The sequence below is a fragment of the Phalacrocorax carbo genome, chromosome 3 (genome assembly GCF_963921805.1).
Source record: "Phalacrocorax carbo chromosome 3, bPhaCar2.1, whole genome shotgun sequence".
NCBI classification, from domain to species: Eukaryota; Metazoa; Chordata; class Aves; order Suliformes; family Phalacrocoracidae; genus Phalacrocorax; species Phalacrocorax carbo.
In genome coordinates this window covers 68869882-68890461 of record NC_087515.1, presented here as the reverse complement: position 1 = coordinate 68890461, position 20580 = coordinate 68869882, and the positions used below count along the sequence as shown (strand labels likewise).

At 36.9% G+C, this 20580-nt stretch overlaps 1 protein-coding gene across 2 annotated transcripts in view; it reads left to right on the top strand.

Moving 5' to 3' along the window:
• LAMA2 (laminin subunit alpha 2) overlaps nucleotides 1-20580 on the top strand; it is a 380736-nt gene that overhangs the window by 267741 nt on the left and 92415 nt on the right. For both annotated transcript variants that reach the window (XM_064447317.1, XM_064447318.1), the window contains exons 29-34: nucleotides 4203-4337; nucleotides 4994-5118; nucleotides 8477-8563; nucleotides 9454-9647; nucleotides 18503-18645; nucleotides 19185-19283. In XM_064447317.1, the coding sequence (XP_064303387.1) occupies nucleotides 4203-4337; nucleotides 4994-5118; nucleotides 8477-8563; nucleotides 9454-9647; nucleotides 18503-18645; nucleotides 19185-19283 (783 nt within the window). The remainder of the gene's footprint in view (nucleotides 1-4202; nucleotides 4338-4993; nucleotides 5119-8476; nucleotides 8564-9453; nucleotides 9648-18502; nucleotides 18646-19184; nucleotides 19284-20580) is intronic.

Sequence of the window (20580 nt, the reverse complement as noted above, 5' to 3'; positions counted from 1 at the left end):
GTTAAGCTTTTTTTTTTTTTGCTTTAGGCAAATATGCTACTGAAACCATGGCAATGAGTTAGATTACTTAGAATACAGAAAAGTGCGTTTTACTGGGCCAGCATCTCTGAGGCTGAATTGTGTGACTGATACTGGCTGATCAAGCCTATTTGGACACATAAGGGTATAACATATTGTAATGTACTGTGTACAACAGATTGCACTATGTTATCATGTTACGGTGAGGCCATAATACACAATAAACTTACAATACCGTATCTTCCAAAAGGCTGAACTGTATGCATCATTTTAGCATAACCTTGATTCACAGAATCTGTGGAGAAAAACGCAGGAAACCTCTCTGTCAAATTAAACCCCAACTGATTCTATAAATTATTGACAGTGGTAAGTAAACTGCAAATTAACATTTGTAATAGTGAATAATTAAAAGTTACATTGTACTTATTCCTGAAAAGTTAAAGTTCTATCAGTTGAATGAAATTGACCAAATAAAGTATAAAAATTAATATGAAAACGAAACAAAAAAATATTATTAAAGTTGTAGCAACAAGCACTCTAATGCAGAATTTTAAAATTCTGTAAAGCCTTTCCAGATTTTCAAATTTGCCTTGTTTGGCATTTAAATTCTCATTAAAAAATTTAATATCTGTATGATTGATTGAAGTATTTTGTTTGGGAAAAAAGCTAAACAGCATTATAATTTGGATTTCTTAAATGTTTGTATTATAATGAATAACCCAAATAACAACAAAATTTTAAAAGAGGTAATTTCAAAAGCAAAAGTTGAAATAGTGCATTCTGAACAGTTGGTCAAAAAGGCAGTTCATAGTTGAGAACCTGTAGATTCCTCACATTGATCTTTCCTCGTGAAACTGTTCCAAAAGCGTACTTTTGTGGACCAACACTAATAGGATGAAAGTTGTCCATTTTGCTTTCATTTTGCATGCGTGAATGCTCAAAATAGCACTGCAAATATATTAAAAATGCAGATGAAAACCATCCTATGGTACGTCTGTGCTTCATGAAAGAAGCTTCATGGGAGATGTATTCAAAACTTCAGGAAATGTCTACTGTGCACGTTCAAACTGTCAGTTTTCTCAATAATTATGATTTATTCAAGTGGATTTATGAAAATACATTGGAAAGGACCACTGATTTCTGGCAAATATTTTTCCATTTTACTCTCCCACAATTATTCTTCCAGTGGTGGTATAGGACTCCCGTAAGATCTTGCTCAGTCCATAGACAAAAGCTTGCCTCCTGTCAAGTTTCAATACCCTTTATGTAAGCGATGGAGCTGCTTGTAAAAAGAGCAGAAATTCTGGAACACGGTCCTGTTAGTGTATTTTGCTGTATTTTTAGAAGCAGTTGAATCACTGTCTTAAAATAAAACAAAATAGATCTGATAGGAATGGAAACTTTTGTCCTGAACTGTTAAAGTTTGGTAAATTTCTAACTCACCGAACACTGGGAGAAAAGTGTTGGTCAACTAGGTGAGCTTGTGCTCCTTATAAATGTACTATATATTGTTTTTGCTTATCTAAATATTTTCATGCTGAAGATTGCATGTTTCAAAAGTGCCCACGTTTTATAGAAAATCAGCTGACTTGTTTGCATCTGTAAAAGGTATCTTATAAAGGTACCAGAGGAAGTGTTCAAGGTGTAACACTTGGCAGAACAGACAAAATTTTTGACTGTGTGTGCTTTTGATTATGAGACTGGCAGTCTTTCTGTGTGCAAACCAGCATGTTTTTATTATTAAGGAGGACTAGTAATTCCAAACGCCTTTGTTGGAATTGCTAGGTGGCAGTAGCAGGGAACAACGCCTCGAGTATTCTGCAAAGTCCTCAGACTCCTTGACTAAGTAGGATCTTGTAAAGGGTTTCCCCAAGCTAGCTGTGGGAGAAAATTTTGAGTGAATAAGTGAAGGGAAATATGCCGTCTTATCTGCGAGAAATCTGCTCCTTTCAGATGTTGTACAGGCTTGTGTTATGCAGAAAATGAGGCAACAGGAACAGTGAGTTCATAGGAAATGTCTTTCTTTGCACACTATTTCGATAAGAGCATACATCTGGATATGTGTAAATACACACATGAGAAATTAACGGGCTCCAGCATTTGCTCAGAAGTACAGATTTTTTTTTTAATTTACTGTAACAAATTGCATTTTCAAAGAAAAATATATGATAATGTAATTACAACTTTATTTTAATTCACACCCACCAGGGGCTGGAATAAATGTCTCAGTTGCAACCTTCATACTTTGTGCTTAATTGTGCAGTCTTCACATGCTCGTAACTTAGTTTATTTTTAGAGTGCTCAGTGAAGGTTACGGTGTGTTCTGAAAAGGTTTATTTAATTTCAGCAGGAGAAAAAAACACATCTGATACCCAGGCATTTTTTAAGCAAATGCTAACAGGGTATATGTATCTATTTCCTGATTTATCCTGTAATTGCATTGTGAGGACTCTGTGCACAGCAGTTTTTACTAGAAGTGACATTTATATTCCTTTTTTTTTTTTTTTTTTTTAATCCAGTAGCAGGCTAGAAAGCATTGGTGAGAGTTTCCCTAATGGTTACTTCTGAAAATCTTACAAAGTAGTAATGGAAAATGTAGTCTGCTTCATCTTTTGTCTGTGTCGCGTTTCATCTCAGAAATGCTTAGATCAAAATAGATGAGAAGAGTGTCAATAGCCTATCAGAAAAAACAGTTAGAGATTAGATTTGTTTGAGGATATACCATATATTTATACCCCGATCTTAAAGTTACTCAGAACTTGTAAAGCTGTGCTTTATACCATTTTATGTTTGGAGAAGGACTCTTCTGGGGATGGAGAGAGAGCAAAATATGAGGAAATTGTACTTAGCAAAAAAATTACTTTCATTTGAGATTATTTATCTAAATTGGAATTCTTCACAAACCATGAAAAAGCAGATAGTCTGTTTCTATGCTTCAGGGATCTTAATGTAGCCTAAGTCAAAATAAAAGTGGAAAGCAGAAGTGAGTTAAATTACTTTCTTTGTGATTCTAAAGAAAATAATTATGTTTATGCCTTTTCCATAACTTAGACTCCTGGAGGTTTTGGCGATGATTATAAAACTGTCGGAGTGGTGTCATATGAATAGAATCCAGGATGTCAGCTAGTGCTTGACTGAAAAATCCTGCTTTTGATCATAAAAAGTTACTTACTCCAGAGTCTTTTTTGTTTATTTTGCATCTATTTTATTGCTGTGTGAAAAGTACACTACTCGACATTCTTTCCAAAAAGCAGAAATAGTGGTCAACAGTAGGAAATTACATCAGACAGCCTTCATAGGCTCCTGGCACCACTAGGTGGTGGGATTTTTATGTGGGACGAGTGACTTGTCTGTACGTGCTTACCCCTAATGGTCTGAACTATCAAAACGGTCCTGTTTGTATTTTTATGCTACCGTCGCTGTGTGCTTTCTGGGACTATGTAGACACTTTCATACATTTGCATCATAAGCCTGAAATAAAGACCAAGTGCTTGATTTTGCATGTGTCAGCTTTGGCAGTAATTTTTGGTTTCCTCTCAGAATTTTATTGCCAAGCTTGGGCAGAGGAGACTTAGTGACAGATAAATTTGATATGGGGCTAATAGTCCCAAGACATGTAAAACCTTTAATATTTTGAATTCTCTACTTTTATGGTCTTTAAATCATATATCTATAAATAATGGAGCCATGCAGCCAGTTTTTGATTATCATCATTCAGCTTTTGCTTGTTATCTATCAGGCGATATGTAGGCAGATATTAGCTTGTCAAACCTGAAAAAGTTACCAGGGGTGAAGGAAACAGAACCATCATGCTTGCTCTCCACAGTCCATGCAAAAAATTTATTTCAAAAACAAACCTTATTCTTAAGAAATGAAAGGAATGATGCTTGGTGCACAGTGAGAACAGTGAGGTGTTCTGCATCTGAATGAAAGGTCTCTCAGGCTGTAGTATGAAAAGCCTGGTGCCAGTGGCATGCTCCAGGGATTTTTCAGCAATGTTTCCAATTAGGGCTGGCTCTTGTTATCTGTAAAGTACTGTGTATTGTTTGTACCACAGCTGGAAACCTGTCAGGTTCTTTTCACAAGTTGTAAAAACTGGTGATTGGAAAGATGAGCTTGCAATGCTCCCCATACCTAGTCCAGTCCGTAATGATCTGTTTTCTTCTGCATCTTTTTTATTGCAGTCATGCTCTCCAGGATTTTATAGGCTTCCATCTTCACCTGCAGAAAGGACACCTGCTCAGACCTTAGGCGCCTGTGTTGTATGTCAGTGTCATGGACACAGTACTATGTGTGACCCTGAAACATCAGTTTGTCAGGTATTATATTTCTGAACTTATGCACTAGATTAATCTTAATGTAAAATTCATAAATTGTGTAACTGATCTAAAAAATAATAGGACAATATTTTAATCCAATTTTGTTTAAAGAGCTTAAGTGTCAAATTTAAAGGGGGGTCAAAAAAGCAAACCGTCTACCTTTGGAGTTTTCCATTCTGATTTTCTAGAATTCAGATTATGCAGTGTTTTATTGCTGCTGAATTACTATTTGTGTAAAAAGAACTAAATACCTGCAAACGAAAGAGGCAATGTACCATGTGTCGTATAGCAAACACAACACTGCTCTTATAGGTAATAATATGTGTGACCTGATACAGTAAGATTGAATTTTAATTTATTATTTCTCCTGCTTCAACGGCTGGAACAGAAGAGGGGAAGAAGGATGAATGGAATAGGAAATTCTATAGGATACATCTGGCTAGCTGCAAGCCTCCATTCTTCCTCCTTGTAAACCCATATATAACTCAGCAGGCATTTGACAGATGCTTTAAGCAAGCGGTCCCATTGCATATCATATCAGGGAGAGAGAAATTATGAATCGAAATAAGTTTGAATCCCTGAGGCTGGGAATAAAATGTTGTCTGCTTTCTTGTAATTATCAAATACAGCTTTTATTCTGGCTCCTTCCTCTGCAGAATTGTCAGCACAATACTGCTGGTCACCACTGTGAGAGATGTGCCCTGGGGTTTTATGGCATTGTCCAAGGCTCTCCGGATGACTGTCAGCCTTGTGCTTGTCCCCTATCCACTTCTAGTAACAAGTAAGTAAGCAAACTCATGATCAGAATTACCTTTGCAGCAAGCAAGAACTTCATTTTGGGCTCACTGTGTCCTTCTTCAGATGGCTGCAGGAGAAGTGCATCATGTAAGCCATACTAAAAATTTCGTATCTACTTTTGCTAATTGATCTCCCTTTAAAAGTCGGGAATTGCTCTCTTGCTAATTTGTGATGAATAAATTAATAAGTGCTAGAAAATTCAATACTCAACAGATAATGAATGTGTGTTATAAAGTTATTCTCACAAACAAAGCTAGAGCAGAACTGAAGTACAATATAGCCACAAGGGAGCTGTAAAAAGTCTTATGCTCATATATTATGTTGGTATAAATGTGTTACAGTGCCTTTCTTGCTCCACTGTGGAATTTATTGATTCCTTATTTAATGTTACATGAGTTTTAGGCAATTTGTGAAAGATAGAATAATTTAAAAGCAATATAGTTATTGCAGCATAAATTTTATTGGCTGCTTTATGCTAATGAGCCTTGCCACAATGTCTCTGCATGTGTTCCCAACAAATGATACTTTAGCACTTGAGATTTGTTTCTTCTTTTGCTGAGAAGCTCTTAATAATATTTGGAATCATACCATAGGACTGCTCTGAAAAGGTTTGTTTCATGATTGTTCTCTTGAAAGGTTGGAAATGTTCCTTAAAACCATTTTTCTGTGCTTTCTCTGATGTTTAGGATGTTTTAGAAGTATTTCAGCCACTATGTCTGGGAAAATTTTTTTTCTTCTTCTTTCTTCTTCATTTTATCATTTTGGGGTGGTCTGAGGTTTATTTTGAAGGAGGAAATCCCTTTCTCAAACATCAGTAGCTAAACACATCATGATCTTTCATCCATGGCAAGTTATTTTAAGAAGACTTCCAAACCTCATAAATACCAAACTGAGAACAACCAAACAATTATAAAAGGGGCTTAAAGAAATACCCTTTATCTCAGGAAGTTATAATGTGGTCTTAACTGCAAGTTTATCTGAGTTGTACCCTTTTTCACAACTTGATTACATGTTCTACCTATTAGTATGGAGAAAGGAAATTCAAGTTGCAAAGAACAAGATCAGCCAAGCTTCTCAGCTTTGCACATCAGCAAACACACTGGAAAAAACTTTTCCTGTTACTGACTGGCAGTAGGAGGTGCTGAAAATATCATTCAATCCTATTTTTTTTCTGGGGCTTAAGAACCTTTGGTTGCCCAGAAATACAGGTGTCAGATCAGAAAATGAGCAGGTCTTTTCACCTGGGTGGTGATGGCATGCTGCTACAAGAATTTAGACATATTCTCCACACTGTGCTCCAGAAATGACTTCAGTATTTTATCTAAAAGCTAAGGTAAAACACAGGGTGTGGGTGTCACTGAAGTGCTCTACAGTTGAGAAATGTGTGGACTCCAGGTAGTATGTGTGTCCTGGATGTGCACTCAAATTGCTGAGCTGCCTGAGGAAGGGAGAGCAAGCAAAGTGCCAATACCTCATGCAACCACATGGCCTGCATGGCTGCAGTTGTTGTCAAGGCCTTTTGTGTCATGCTCACATGATGTGATCATGAGGCTTTTTTGTCAAAAGCCTTCATAGGAGATAAGTGAATAACACCTAGTCTGAAATTAGTAAATACACTTAATCATGAGAGAGTGATCCAATTTCTTAGTGCTGTCAAGAGAACAGTCAGATCTGAGTGTGTCCAGAAACAGAACTGCTTGGGTTTTATAGAGCTTAACTCAGATGTCTCTAGACATCACGGACAGGATTTCTCCTGTTAGCTGTAGTCATCAACAATTTTGGTCCCTGTATAATAAATGCAGGGTCAGATGACTATATATCTCACCCATGTTAAAACTGAAGGAAAACACCATTGGACGGAGGGTGGGGGAGGAGGTGTTTCAAATGTCTGTATATGCCTGTCTGTGCATTTTTGCACTGCTGGTAGAGGATAGCTGGACAGTTGGCTTAGACTAAATGCCTAATGTTTCAATGGATAGGCCTAGATGGATAGATATATTCCATAAAGCTACAGAATTAGGTGGAAAACGAGGGTATTGCACCTTGAATTTATATGTGTTGTGCAGCTCAGTGAAAGCTCTTCAAGATACTGTTATGGAAAAAATCTAACTACCTGCAGCTATTGTATGGTAGCTGAGTAATCATAATCTGCATGACATGCAGATAGCTAATGAGCTATCTCATTAGCTTATTATGGCATGACTGACATGATAATACTTGTGAATTAGTATAGTGCAATTATTTTTATATGTGAAATTTCACAAAACTCCACTAATGTTTGTTCCTGGGGGTGTGGATCTACTTTTATAGAGCTGAAAATGTGTTGGATAATGAGTTTGCGAGTAATTGATCAATTTGTTTACATTTTTTGCAAAGGTGTAATTTTGTATACTCATTCAAGCACTATTGATTTAATGCATTATAAGGAAATCAGAGTAGGATGCTGACTATACTGCACCGAGAAGGAGCTCTGGGCTCACTGCTAACCACGTCTGTGTTTTTCTGGTTCTTCCACAAAGAGCTGAAAGAGCTTTACAGTATTGCACCATTTTAATATTTAGTCTGTACTTCTTTTCCCCTACCCTTTTTTTTTGTTTTAATTGTCTGTGCAGGCACTTAATGCACTAATTGCAGCAACATGCTACTTTGCACAGTTCCCATAGGTACACACTGCAGTCACTAGTTCTTCATCTATGTCGTGGCTTAGTATAAATAATCTAGTGTCTTCTGTAATTAAAATATATCCCCTGCCTGATCCTGAAGAAGGTAGCTTCTAGGGTTTGTTTTTTCCTTTGTAGGTCAGTCTTTTCAGTACATCTTTGAGAAGATCATCTGACAATGCCTTTTTGGAAGGTTCCACATGGCTATGACTTTGGTTCGTTTCTCCCTCTTTATGTGTTACCTCTGAGTAAACTCTTCCCAGCTTATCTCTTTTTATTCAAACTAAAATTAAATCAGACTGGAAAGGCTGGATGTTTGTTAGCTCAGTTTCTTAATCTTTTGTTTCACATCCTTCCCATTACTACCTTTTCTTGACCACTGTGACAGCACCATTCAATCACACAGACCTACAGCATGGGCACTGCTGACTCCATCCCCTCTGATACGACCTCGTTGATTCTGCACTTCCAGCATTTGTCTAAATTGTGCCAGTATCACAGCAAGGCATTCACAAAATTCTTAATCGAAAGGAAGGATCTCCCACAGGTGCTTAGAAACAGATGAGAAAATGCTGCCATTTACATTAAGAGTGGAGCTTACCATGAGCCCTTCTGCACAGCTGACTAGAGTTGAAATGATGCAATAGAGTGGAAAAAGTTTTTTATTTGCTTTTGTTTTAGTTTTAGCCCGTCTTGTGTTGCGGAAGGACCTAGTGATTACCGGTGTACTGCATGCCCACCTGGATATGAAGGCCAGTACTGTGAAAGGTAGGAGAAAGGAGAACGAGGGGCAATGAAAGGCAGGCAAGACACAAAGGAGAGCAATGTCCTTCGATACTATAAGCATATGTTTACTAATGTTTAAATACATGCCTTTGGATAAGTTATTTCCTTTTTATACGTTGCTAAAGCTCAGCCATAATAGGCAATTTTTATGTACACCCACTGTAAACTGATAATCAGTGTTACTTATATCACAGATATTGTCCTAGTCTTAATTTCTGATTTGGGGGGTGGGGTGGGGGGGGTGGTGTCCCTGGGCCTCAGAAGTTAAACTGAAAAGTACGAGATTTATCTAAAATTAGATACCATGCTTATTGTGTGTCTTGATGTCACTCATACCCTTTGTTCTAGTGACTGTTGTGTCCTCATGGGCACTGACTGTGAAAGACACATATAAACATATTAATGAGCAAATTGCAAATTAAAAATCTAAACAGCAGCTGTTGTCCCATCCATAGCAACGCTGCGGTATTAAGATGATCAAGATTATCAAGAGTCTACTATGAGATTTCACTTCTAATGCAGAATGCAAGTGGCTAGTGGGAAAGAAAAGGTCTATAGACCAAACACTGCTAATGTAGAAACCTTTTTGTCATGGTATAATAGAAGTTTAACCGAAAACTGTTAGAGGTGTGGAATCACTTACGCATACTCCTTCTATCCAGACTGTTCCATGTCCTGGTTAAAAGTTATTATCAGTTTGCAACATTTCTCCCTCTATAAATGCATTCTGAGTCATAAAGCACCGAAGATTTTTTTTAATGGTTCATGAATAAAGGTTCATATACATTTTGTTTACAATCCTGCCAAGTATTCATTGTAGTACGCTATGCATCTCAGTTGGCCAAACCTGGTTTTGTATTTGCAATGTCTAGATGTTCTTCTGGCTACACGGGAAACCCACAAACTCCAGGAGGCTCCTGCCAGGAATGTGAGTGTGATCGATACGGTTCCCTGCCTGTCCCTTGTGACCCTGTCACTGGGCAGTGTACTTGCAAGACTGGATTCACAGGGTGGAAGTGTGCTGGCTGTGAACATCGGCATGCGCGTGATGGCATGAAATGCATTTGTACGTATACTAATGTAGTTTTGGAGAATTTTTGATTGTGTTTGTTGTATTTCAGAAATTTAACCCTGCTTGTGCATCTGTCAGTTGTGTGGGTTTCTTTGAAAATTGCCAGGTTTCTTACTACTTTGGCATTCTGGTCCATGTTTTTTTCACAAGCCTTGAGATGTTAGGAAAACTCTCAATACTTTTTAATAGGCAACCTGAAAACTGACAATGAAGCTTTAAGGGGTTACTTTTTATGGGTTTTTAAAGTCTGTAGTTTTGCTACAGGTTGTCACTGTTGTTGTGACAGTATTTGCTCTTAGTGAATTTTTTAGCGTTGTCCTAAATATTTAACCAGCAACTGCAATGCTCTATGCCGTGAGTCACACAGCAAGTTTTTACCAAGGTTTGCTTGGTCATGTTGGTTCAACAACCATCCATCGGAACTTAAAAGACATAGGAATTGACAGTACAATATATCCAGGAACAAAGAACTGGTATCTTTGCCCTGCTTCAGTTTTGATATGTACCAAGTGTCTTGTCTTTTATGAATGTTTGGATTTTTTTCCATGAAATTGGATAGTGTTTGTTTTGAGCCCACAATCTCATTTCCCATGATACTGTATGCTTATGTCTTATGAAAAAATTCAGGTAGCAAAACCTTTCCAGAACATTTAGTAAATCCTGACTGAAGTAAGGCATTTTCCTCTCCTCCACATCCCTCAGTTGAGCAGGAACTCATTTTCTTGAGATCTTTTTTTTTTTCCTCTCATGGCCATCATTGTTCATTTTAAAGTAGAATACAGATAGATACAGATAGGGATCCATTAAGTCCACAGAATATAATATTTCTTAATCTGTGCATCTTTGAATATATGACAAGGCACGATTAACTGCTTGTAATGTTTTGCCTGATTTTTATCTGCTATAGGACTTTAACTGGAGCTTTTCCATTTTGGGGCAGGCTGGGGGGGTGCCTGTGTGAGGGACATGTAACATCAAGGCGAGTAGATACCAAAACAGACTTTTTTTTTCCCCACAGAATGCATTGTCTTTACCTCAATACCCAGATATGTACAGCTCTCTAATATTAAGATCAGCTAGTACAGCTCAAACAAAATGCAAACATTTTAAAAGTAAATTGGAAAAATAAAGAAGCCAAAGAAGTGGTAAAAATGGCTGAAGGTATCATATCGGTCAAGAATGAAATGTGTGGCTACTTTGAGTGGTTGAAGAGGCAGACATTAGGCACATAGAGTCAGGGACTACACAGTGCAGAACATTGTTTCCCTCAACTTAATGGTTGTGATCAGCTCTCAGAGAGTGATTGGGGCTTAGCAGAACTAAGCTTCTAAATGTGACTATTGAGTTCAGTGCTTTTGCATTAGTCCTGACTCCCAGGTACAACTCTTCTTTGAAAATGAATAGAGAGGTAACTAGGAATATAGGCATAAATGCTTCTATTTCTATAATGTTAATAATATGGCATTGGTTCACTGATGAAAAGCTTAGTGTACTTAAGGGAAATAAAGTTTTAATGTCCTGCAGTGTGATGTAGTTTAGGACTTAATTCTGAATTATCGTACATCTTAAGCTCCATTTTAAACTACAGCAAAATGAACACAAATAGAGTAAGTAGCTACTTTGTTGAAATAACTATGCTTTGTAATCCATTTTGTGGCCTACATATCAAGGAGAATTGTAATCACGAGTTAAGTCCATAAGTGTTACAGCTACAAAATTTTAAAATAAGGACTATGTTCTCCAGAATGGCATCTAAAGGAGAACTACTTTATTTTTCAACATACTGAATACCTGCTACATTATTTCCAGTACTAGCCAATGTTTTAAATCTCAGGCACCGCTTAGTATGTTTTTTACTAGTCATTTACCTTATCAGTATTCTGAAAAGTCTTTTGCATATCCAAGGTGGCAGCGTTTCTTTGTACAAAACAGCTTAAGTGCAAGTTTTCATTTGTAATCGTTTTCCAATTTGTTAATCAGACTATTTCATTGTGTGGATAATAAGGTTAAAAATCCTCAGTATGAATGGGAAAAGCTGTGTGCAGGCAAATCAAATTTTCCACCTTTTTGCTTTGAAAGACGTGGTTCTCCATAATCTCTGATTTAACTGCAATATATTCATGTGCTGGTGTTGAAATGTGTCTACACTACCTGTAGCAGCATTTTTACTTTAACTAGATAATCAATTTTCACCATAAAAACAGTCCTTTGCATGTACATATGGACATTTTGTGTCATTGCTGAAAGAGAGGTATCAAATGAAAAGATTTATTTCCTTTAGTCATAAAAATAGGAACCACCTATAGGAAGAGATTGGAGGTACTTTAAATCTCTCCTATCACAGGAACTAGTCTGTTACTATTGACACCACATCAATAACATCTATGTCATAAATTGCAAAAAAATATTTCAGTAGACACTTTATGTCTATTTGCTCTCACTGTATGATTTTCCCTTTGTTTAAATGTTCCTCAACCCCTGATTACTCCAAACCTGCCTCTGCTAATGCAGGGCAATGCCCCTGCCACAGTGGAAAACCAGCCTGATCAATAAGCTCTTTACCTTTGTAGCCCGTGTTGGACACAGAGGGCCTGGCAGACGAAGGGAGTGTGGTGAGCGTAGACTTGGTGGGAGTTTGCCCATGCTTAACACTGCCTAGTATGTCACAGGCTTCAGTGTACAGCTGTTTTCTTCTGATATGGATTCATTGCTGCAGGCCCTAATGTGCTTGAATAGTCATCGTATTGTCAAAGAACCATTAGAAATGTCTTTTGGGGAAACCCTGAAGTTTTTCTTCCTTGCTCCCAGAACATTTATCTGTTCCAATCTGAATGGAGATGGGAGAATTTGGTGAGAATGCACCTGAGAATTTGGTCCTGTAAACAATATATTGTATGCATCAACCACTTCCAAAATACTAAGTAAATTCCCACCTGATTAGCCTCAGTCATAATGAAATTTTAATAGTAATAATAATAGTAATAGTAATAGTACTCTTAATGTACAGAAAATTAATGTCATATGCAGAATCCTGTTTGCATTCAATATTTCAAATGAGCTGTGTGCATGTATCTACTTTTACTCATTTGCAGAGTTCTATTTCAAATACTGCAATGGCATGGTACCTGTCAGAAGTGTGAAGAACCCCTAGTTAGGTGGTAAAATGGCCTAGCTTAAAGAAAATACATGTAAATACAATCACCTATGTTTGGAAAAAATGTAGTTGTAAGTAATATAAAACCTAGTGTGATTAAGCTGTCCAATGTTAGTATGTTATAGTTAATAGTTAGGAAAGTGAATAACCATCTGAATAATGAATTTTTGGCAAATTCTATGAAAGGTCACAACACAGTATGACATGAAAGCTAAATAATGCATATTTAAATCCAATTAGAGAGATACTTTAGTCACAATATTGTAAAGTATTATTGTTTAAATATAACATCTATATTTTAACATATGCCTTATAAGTATTCTAAAGATTTTAGAGTGAAAATTTGCAGTAAAAGGCAGAAAGAAATCCAGAGGAGCATGCATGTTCATTAAAGTGATCTATTTCTGATAAAGCTGAAAATCTGTTTTACCAGGTTGTTACATTTTTTTTTCATAACACGTCATTTTTCAATTGCTTAGTGCATGCCACTTTTCGGTGCTGTGTTATTACAGTTATATTTAAGAAAGCTACAGGTAGAATGGAAAGAGAATATATTTTTTAAAGCCACTGTACAAAGGGGAAGAATTTGTTTACTGCTAAATAACAATAGAAAGATAGTTACAGGTGAACGGAACAGACAAAATTCACTTCTCATTATGTTCTTAGAACAGAAAAATGTTGTTTTCTCTAGGGTGCCATTAGGGCATGGAAAATTATATCCAAAAAGTAGATTTTTTTAAATATACATAAGTAATAGAAGAGTCTGGATGGTCTACTACAGATCATAAAAATTCTAAATTTTTTTGCATTAGTACAGTAAATAACTGGATTGTTTCCCCAGCTAGAGTGACCATCTAGATCATCATGTACAGATACCCTTACTACTCTGCTGATGAAGACTTCGTTGTAATTTTTGGTCTCGAGTAATCCACTCAGCCTCACTTTCCCTTCTGTTTTGAAACAGTCAGTAGCCAATAAGAAAATTAGTAATGATTGCAAGCTAATTTTAATAATGCTGCCAGCTTTCTTGTATAGTGTCAAATATGACAAAAATTCTCCCAAATATTCTCTAATGCTTATGGATCTTTATTTTTATTGTAACTACTAATGAGTTGTCCTCTAAATGATTGATGCTCCCGTATGCATTACTCATTTTTACTGTAATAAATACATCTCAGTGTTTATTGTGCTGAAAGTTGTCAGCTGGCAATTGCTGACTGGCCTATAATCACTACAGTTTTGAAGACGTATATTTTTTCTGTTTTCTTAGTTAAACCCCGCAGTTCCAATCCAGAACATGGCTGAGCTGTGATGAACAGGAGCAGCCTTTTCTCAGTTCATCTGTACCCAGCATGCTCAGGCAGACTGAGGTCATTAGTATTTACTTGATTCATATTTTACACATGCATACCAGGAATATGTAAACAAGCCAAAGCATGTATTGCTCCCTCCTCATCCTTCCCAAAGAGCTTTGACCATAGCAAGCTGAAGTGGAAAGAAGGAGTTACAAGGGGTTTTGTATGAAGCCTGTAGCAATGCTGAATTTTCTTAGGTTAGCAATTGTCTTGGGTATATTTTTGTTATATCTTGTGACATTCCACTTCACTTCAGTTGTAGAGTTTGCAGTATGTAAAATGAAGGACCTTAGACTGCAGTGTTGTTGGAGCAGTGACTCTGCTTGCTATGTGCAGTGTTTAGGGAAAAAAAAAGATCCTGCTGAGAACTTCAAGGCTTTATTGTTAAACCTATATGGCAAGTCAGAACTCACCTTCTGAATGCTTTCAGGGCACCAGTCGTAACTACAATGGGGACTTCAAAAAAATTTGGCTTCAATATTTTGAGAGCTCTGTTGCAACAGAAACTGCAAAACCTTTCCTCAGATGTATGCGCCTGTCACAACTGTTCCTTGGGGTCAAGCCAAAACCTAAATGTAAAAAAGTCAATGTGATTCTGCTGTACGAGATTAACAGGGAACAGGAAGCAATCATGACATGGAGAGATCACATATTCATTGTTAGGAATTTTTCTTTAACTCAGTCTTGTGGGGGAAAAAAAAAGAGGACCTTCAGTGATGCTGCAGTCAACAAACGTACATCTTTACGAATTTAAATCTTCAATATTGGTAGAAGGAGAAAATTATATAATCAGATTCCTTTAATACCAGGTCTTGGACAATTAAACATTGTACTCTGAGTAGGGAGGTGCTTGCAATGAGAGGGATTTTTTCCGAGCTGCTGCTCAGTTCTGCACCCAGTAGAATGAGGAAGCTCCTAACCACTGGTCCCAGCAGAATCAAGGTTTTCCCTCTAAAACAGGGAGCAGCTCCATGATCTCAGCCCTCCCAAATTCAGAACTAAGCACAGATACTGTCTCTGTCAGAGGCAGTGAAGAATCTGTGAAAAGAAGCATCTCCTGGCTCCTACACAGTCCTTAATTCAGCAGGAGCTGGGAGCTTCTTATAACAAGCCTTCACAGAGTGAACACCAGATCTATGAAGGATTGGACTAGCTTCTACTATGTTCTGAGTTTAGCAGAAATTGTGAGCCCTTATGGCACAGCCGTAAGAATTAAACTTACCTCTGTGCTGGATGGACAACTGCTTCTCTGTCTGCATGAGCGCAATACGGGATGGGCACCCCTACTTGGCCTAGAGGCTGATAAGCTATCAGTTGTTCTCCCTTTTTTGATGCATGAGCTCCTTTTGAGTTTAGACCCACGCTCCAACATATTTTGCCCAACTCAACAACTATATAAACCTAACTAGTACTGGTATGTATCAGAACCAGCAAATGAGGCTTTATAAATAAGAAAAATTGGAAATAAAGCTGAGTCAGTACTTTAGACCCTGACCTGGATCTGAATTTTCCCAGATTTTGGAGATATATTGATCATGCAAACTCCCTGAAACCAGTAGCGATGGCAAGGAGGTTAAAGCTTTCAGCTCTCTACAGCTCTCTCTGTTTTGGGGGGCAGAGGAGGCCTTGTTTATTATTTGGTGTGAGACTAGTGTCAAAATGGGAAAAATGGGGTAACAGGCAGCAGATTAATGAGCCTAAAAATAGTTCAACACTTTTTTATTGTGAAGCAATAGGAAACATACTGAAGAGTCACTGACTATCATAGGATACTGTCTCATATCAGGGATTGCATGGTTGCCCTTAGACCAACAATTACCTCATCTTAACAGTCTAATGACTCTTAACAGCAATGAATATCTTAAAGCAAAATTGTGTTAGATAATCACTCACGGGAGGAACACTGTGGCTCACACATGTGATTCCTTTATTGTACATTACCTTCTCATTGTAAGATGGAATAAATGGTTAGGTGTCCATAAACTTATAGCGTCTTTTATTATTTGAGCAATTTTTTTTCTTTTAAAATTCTTTGACATGCATACTTTGGAGACGCTTCTCACAAGAGGTAAGTCAAAATCCTTAGAGCACTTATTGTGCATGGGAAAGTGTGGTGAAAATGGAAAATGCAGTAATTTGCACTGATTGCTTGCTGGACTATTGTCATATTGACTGCATGATTTGCCTCTTATATGCTTGCATTGCTGTAATGATCTGAATTTAGTGCTGCATTTGTTAATATTAGATATAAATTTATCCTGACAGTTTTACAGCTAGACACAGAAATATTTAGACTTGCAAAATAAAATCATGCTCTTGAAATATTTCCCGTAGCTACAGTACATTTCAGACTGCATATTGGAGTAGCTTAGTCCTGTCTCATCTACCCAACTGTACTCCTCACTTGATGTAGTTCCTCTTTTCAGTCTGATTATCGTGCAAGAGGTGTTAATTTATACTGAATTCTCACATTGAGAATACTTCATCTCTTCATAAGCTGTTCATTTTTTTCTTATTGGTGTGAATTGAGTTTGTCTTTAGCACTTATCAAATTTTTAGCATCTTATTACCCATCAGTCTGACAATTTTCAGGGTGAATAGATTTAGGTTGTTTCATAAGTGAAATAATGTATCAGGAAAAAAATAAAACAAAAAAATAACAACAAAAAGAACCCCGAACTAACAAACCCCAACTCTTTTCAGGTTCGAGAACATTTATTTGCACCCTGCAAAATTATTATCATGTCTATTTACCTTCTTGACCAGCTACAGAATAGGTGTTTGTTATATAAAACATTCAGTTGGTTGTCAAACTTGCTTTTCCTTTAATTCTCTCAGACTTCTAAAAGCAAGCACACAGACAACAAGAGCTGAGATGGTAATAAGCTCTTTTTTTTTTTTTAATTTTACATAGAAACATAAATCAGAATGTATCATGCCCACAGTTAACAACTGCAGAGAAGTTCCAGTGCAGTTCAGCTTATGTAACAAAATACTGTGAAATAGGGGGAAGTCGTCCGCAAATGGAAGCAATGAAAATGCAAAAGGAAGTCTTAAAATAACAGTATCTAGCTTTCTGCACCCACTCCTTACTGCACTAAGCCAGCATCTATCTTGTCTCCTTTTCACTCATCACATGAGTTTTATGGTGTATTAAACTAGTATTCATTACCCTTCTTTTCTCTGTATTTGACTCAACTCCTTGCTATATTGAACAGCCAACCAAGAGAATAAGAACAATGTTTAGATAACTGTGAAAACGTCAAAGACCAGAAAAGATTTAATCTACATGAAGAATAAATTTCAGGAAAAACAAGTAATTCTCTGTGGAAAATTACTTTTTTTTTTTCTACAGAAGCATACATGTCGTTTAATATTTTTTTTTAGCCATTGACCTGTCTAGGAGTGTTGCTTAAATAAATAATTACATACCTGTAAAACTTCAGGTACAATCCTCCATGTCTCTTAACATCGCCAGTGAATTCATTGTTTCACAGTGTGCTCCATCTCCTGAGATGTTGTTTAGGTTTGCCAGTCCTGCGTAGCATCTTTATGCAGGGAACAGAAGGGCATTCCCACAGCTCTGTTCTAAAGGACGAAGAATTTTCCTGTCAGTAGCATAAAGGATACAAGACTTTAAGGTTATGAGAATTTCTTGTAATAATTAATAGAAAGCAGGAGGGATTGAAATGCAAACTCCTTTCAGTATATGTGTACCAGTATTTTTCATGCTAAAGAGTATTTGCAAGGAAGGTAGCATACATTAAATACTTCTAAGCTGGTTAGTGAAAAGTAGTAGGGGAAAGCATTTCTTAAAAGAAAACTATCAGTATTTTTGCCTGGACTCTTTCTACTGACTGCATTACAAGTTTAGCACGCTTGGCCATGCTGTTATATGCCTATAAAGTATGTAAACTATAAGATTTCTTTAGTGTTTTCTTATGTTCAAATCCACAACCATACTACACTTCTTAAAGTGCTCCTTAGATTTTGCAAATTACCTGTCCACTTTTCTCAGACTTCATCCAAACTGCTTGTCTAATTTAGGATTTTATATTGGCTAGTCCATAATTATTTCCTTTTTTTGTGAGGTAACCCAACCAATTTTGCTCTTCATCTTTTATATTAAACTGTCCTATTACCAAGTCCTAAGCAATAATGTCTTTCCTGTTCCTTAGTTGTTGTTTCCATTTTTTTCCTGCCATTATGCTTTTGGGGTAAATTACCTGAAATTAGTGTTACCTCATACAGAATTGTATGTGTGCCATAAAATTTCTAACTCAAACATATGTCTTAAACATTTAGCAGGTATAAATAAGCTTTGCTGTTCTTCCCCCCAGCTTGTGATGATGAATGCACAGGACTCCTTCTCAGTGACCTGGATCGGCTAAGCCAGATGATCCTGAGTGTTAACCTTAGTGGACCACTACCTGCTCCATATAAAATGTTGCATGGTTTTGAGAATATGACACAGGAATTAAAGGTATATTCACAGTATTCACGTACATAAATAACACATCTTTGGTACAACTGTACTTGAATCCATTCAAACCTATAGCTGTGAGTAGCTTCAAGGAAGAAGAAAAATTAAAGATTTAATTACTTCAAACTTGCTTTGGCTGATAAATAGTTATTACAGTTATTTATTTTGACTTATTTTAACAAATAAATCTCACAGCACTAGTTTGTGTATGTATGTGCAAGGAATTATACTGCGGGCACAGAAAAAGTAACGTCACATACAAATAAAATAGCGTTAATGCTTGTGGTTCATAAAGCGGTTATGTATTTTATATACTGTATGTCCCCTACCATACTTCTAGGTTCCCCACTTAACTATGCAAAGCTGTCAAGATTCCTGAGAAAAATATGTTGGATGGATGTGACACAAGAGTCAAAGACTACAGGGCGTTATATACTGTAATGAAAAGGAAATTTTTGACGCTTCTTCTCTACAATATTTGGAAGCACTGAGATCCATTAAATAGAGATTTTCACTCTTCCTCCTCTCTTCCTCAACAGCATTTGCTTTCACCTCAGCGAGCACCAGAGAGACTTCTTCAGCTAGCACAAGAAAATCTGGATACCCTGGTGACAGAAATGGATGAATTACTGACAAGAGTAAGTCTATGATCACATTGGGGTCTATGGGTTTGGTTAAGGCTGCATAATGACAGAAATCTTCTGGATATATATTAAACATGAATGAATAGTTGAATTATAAGATGCTTCTCAGTCTCAGTGTTTGAAATAGCAGCAAGTCCTCTAACAATCCCTTTTCGTGGGCCAGCAGATTGAGATATATTTTCTGCAAAACTTGATAATAACATAAGAAAATTTTATAATGCTCATACAGAGCACCCAGGAATGACCTTATTTGGAAAAGCTGGCAGTAAAGGAAGGAGATTCATGATATAGCATTTACAGGCTTTCCTGTGACTTCAGCTACAGGTAATGTTACAAACCTAATGGCAAAAAAACCATGGGATTACCACACAGTTTCTCACATATCTGGAGTTTTTCTTTGACTGGCTGAGGCTGTTGGAACCAGAACTGCCTGGTTTCCTTCCTTTCCTTCTGAACATCAGTACTGTCTCTGGTCAGGCTATCTGCTTTCTGCATCAGCAATGTCATCTCATCATAGTCCCTTTCAAATCTCCCGAGTCTGACTGTCTCAAGATAGTTCTCAGCCTGTTTCTCTTTTAAGATTGCCTGTTGCAATACAAGTAGCCTGGCTTCACTCAGAGTTACTTAGTGCCCAACCATCTCAAGCACATTACAGGAAAAGTTTTGCTGTTTTGCAGTTTCATTTTCCATTTTGGGTTATCTGTTGTGTTGGCTTGTTTCTCAAGGAGCTGTACAGCAAATGGTAGCCTAACCTGATTCACTTATTTTAAAGAAATTTTATAGCAAGGCAGTGGAAGTCCCGGTTTAACAAATAACAAGTTCTCATTAAGAGTCAGTGAATGAAGTAATTGAAATGGGGACAGCATTTAAAGGGAGAAATCAAATATATGCACAAGGATGTGTGAGTTTATTTAAATATATGTGTTCTATATTTCATTTATGAGGGTAGTGAGAGTTTTCTGGATTTCAATCGATGTGCTATTTACTCTTTTTATTACGAAACTTTTATTTCGATATAGAGCTTATTTTGGTCAGTAAAAGACATTGTCTAAGAAAATAATATAAATTGTGCCACCTAGTGGAGAAAAAATAGGAAAATGGACCAGCCACAATAAAAATACAGCTGATCGAAATATATTGATATGAAGGTCTAGCAAAAATCATGTTTGCGAATTGTTCTCCCCTGCATTGAAATAGCCAAATAAGAAATACATGGATTACTGTACTGATGAATATAGGCCTGAGAGAATTTACCTAAACCCATACAGTTTTAGCATCCTGTCTTAAAATT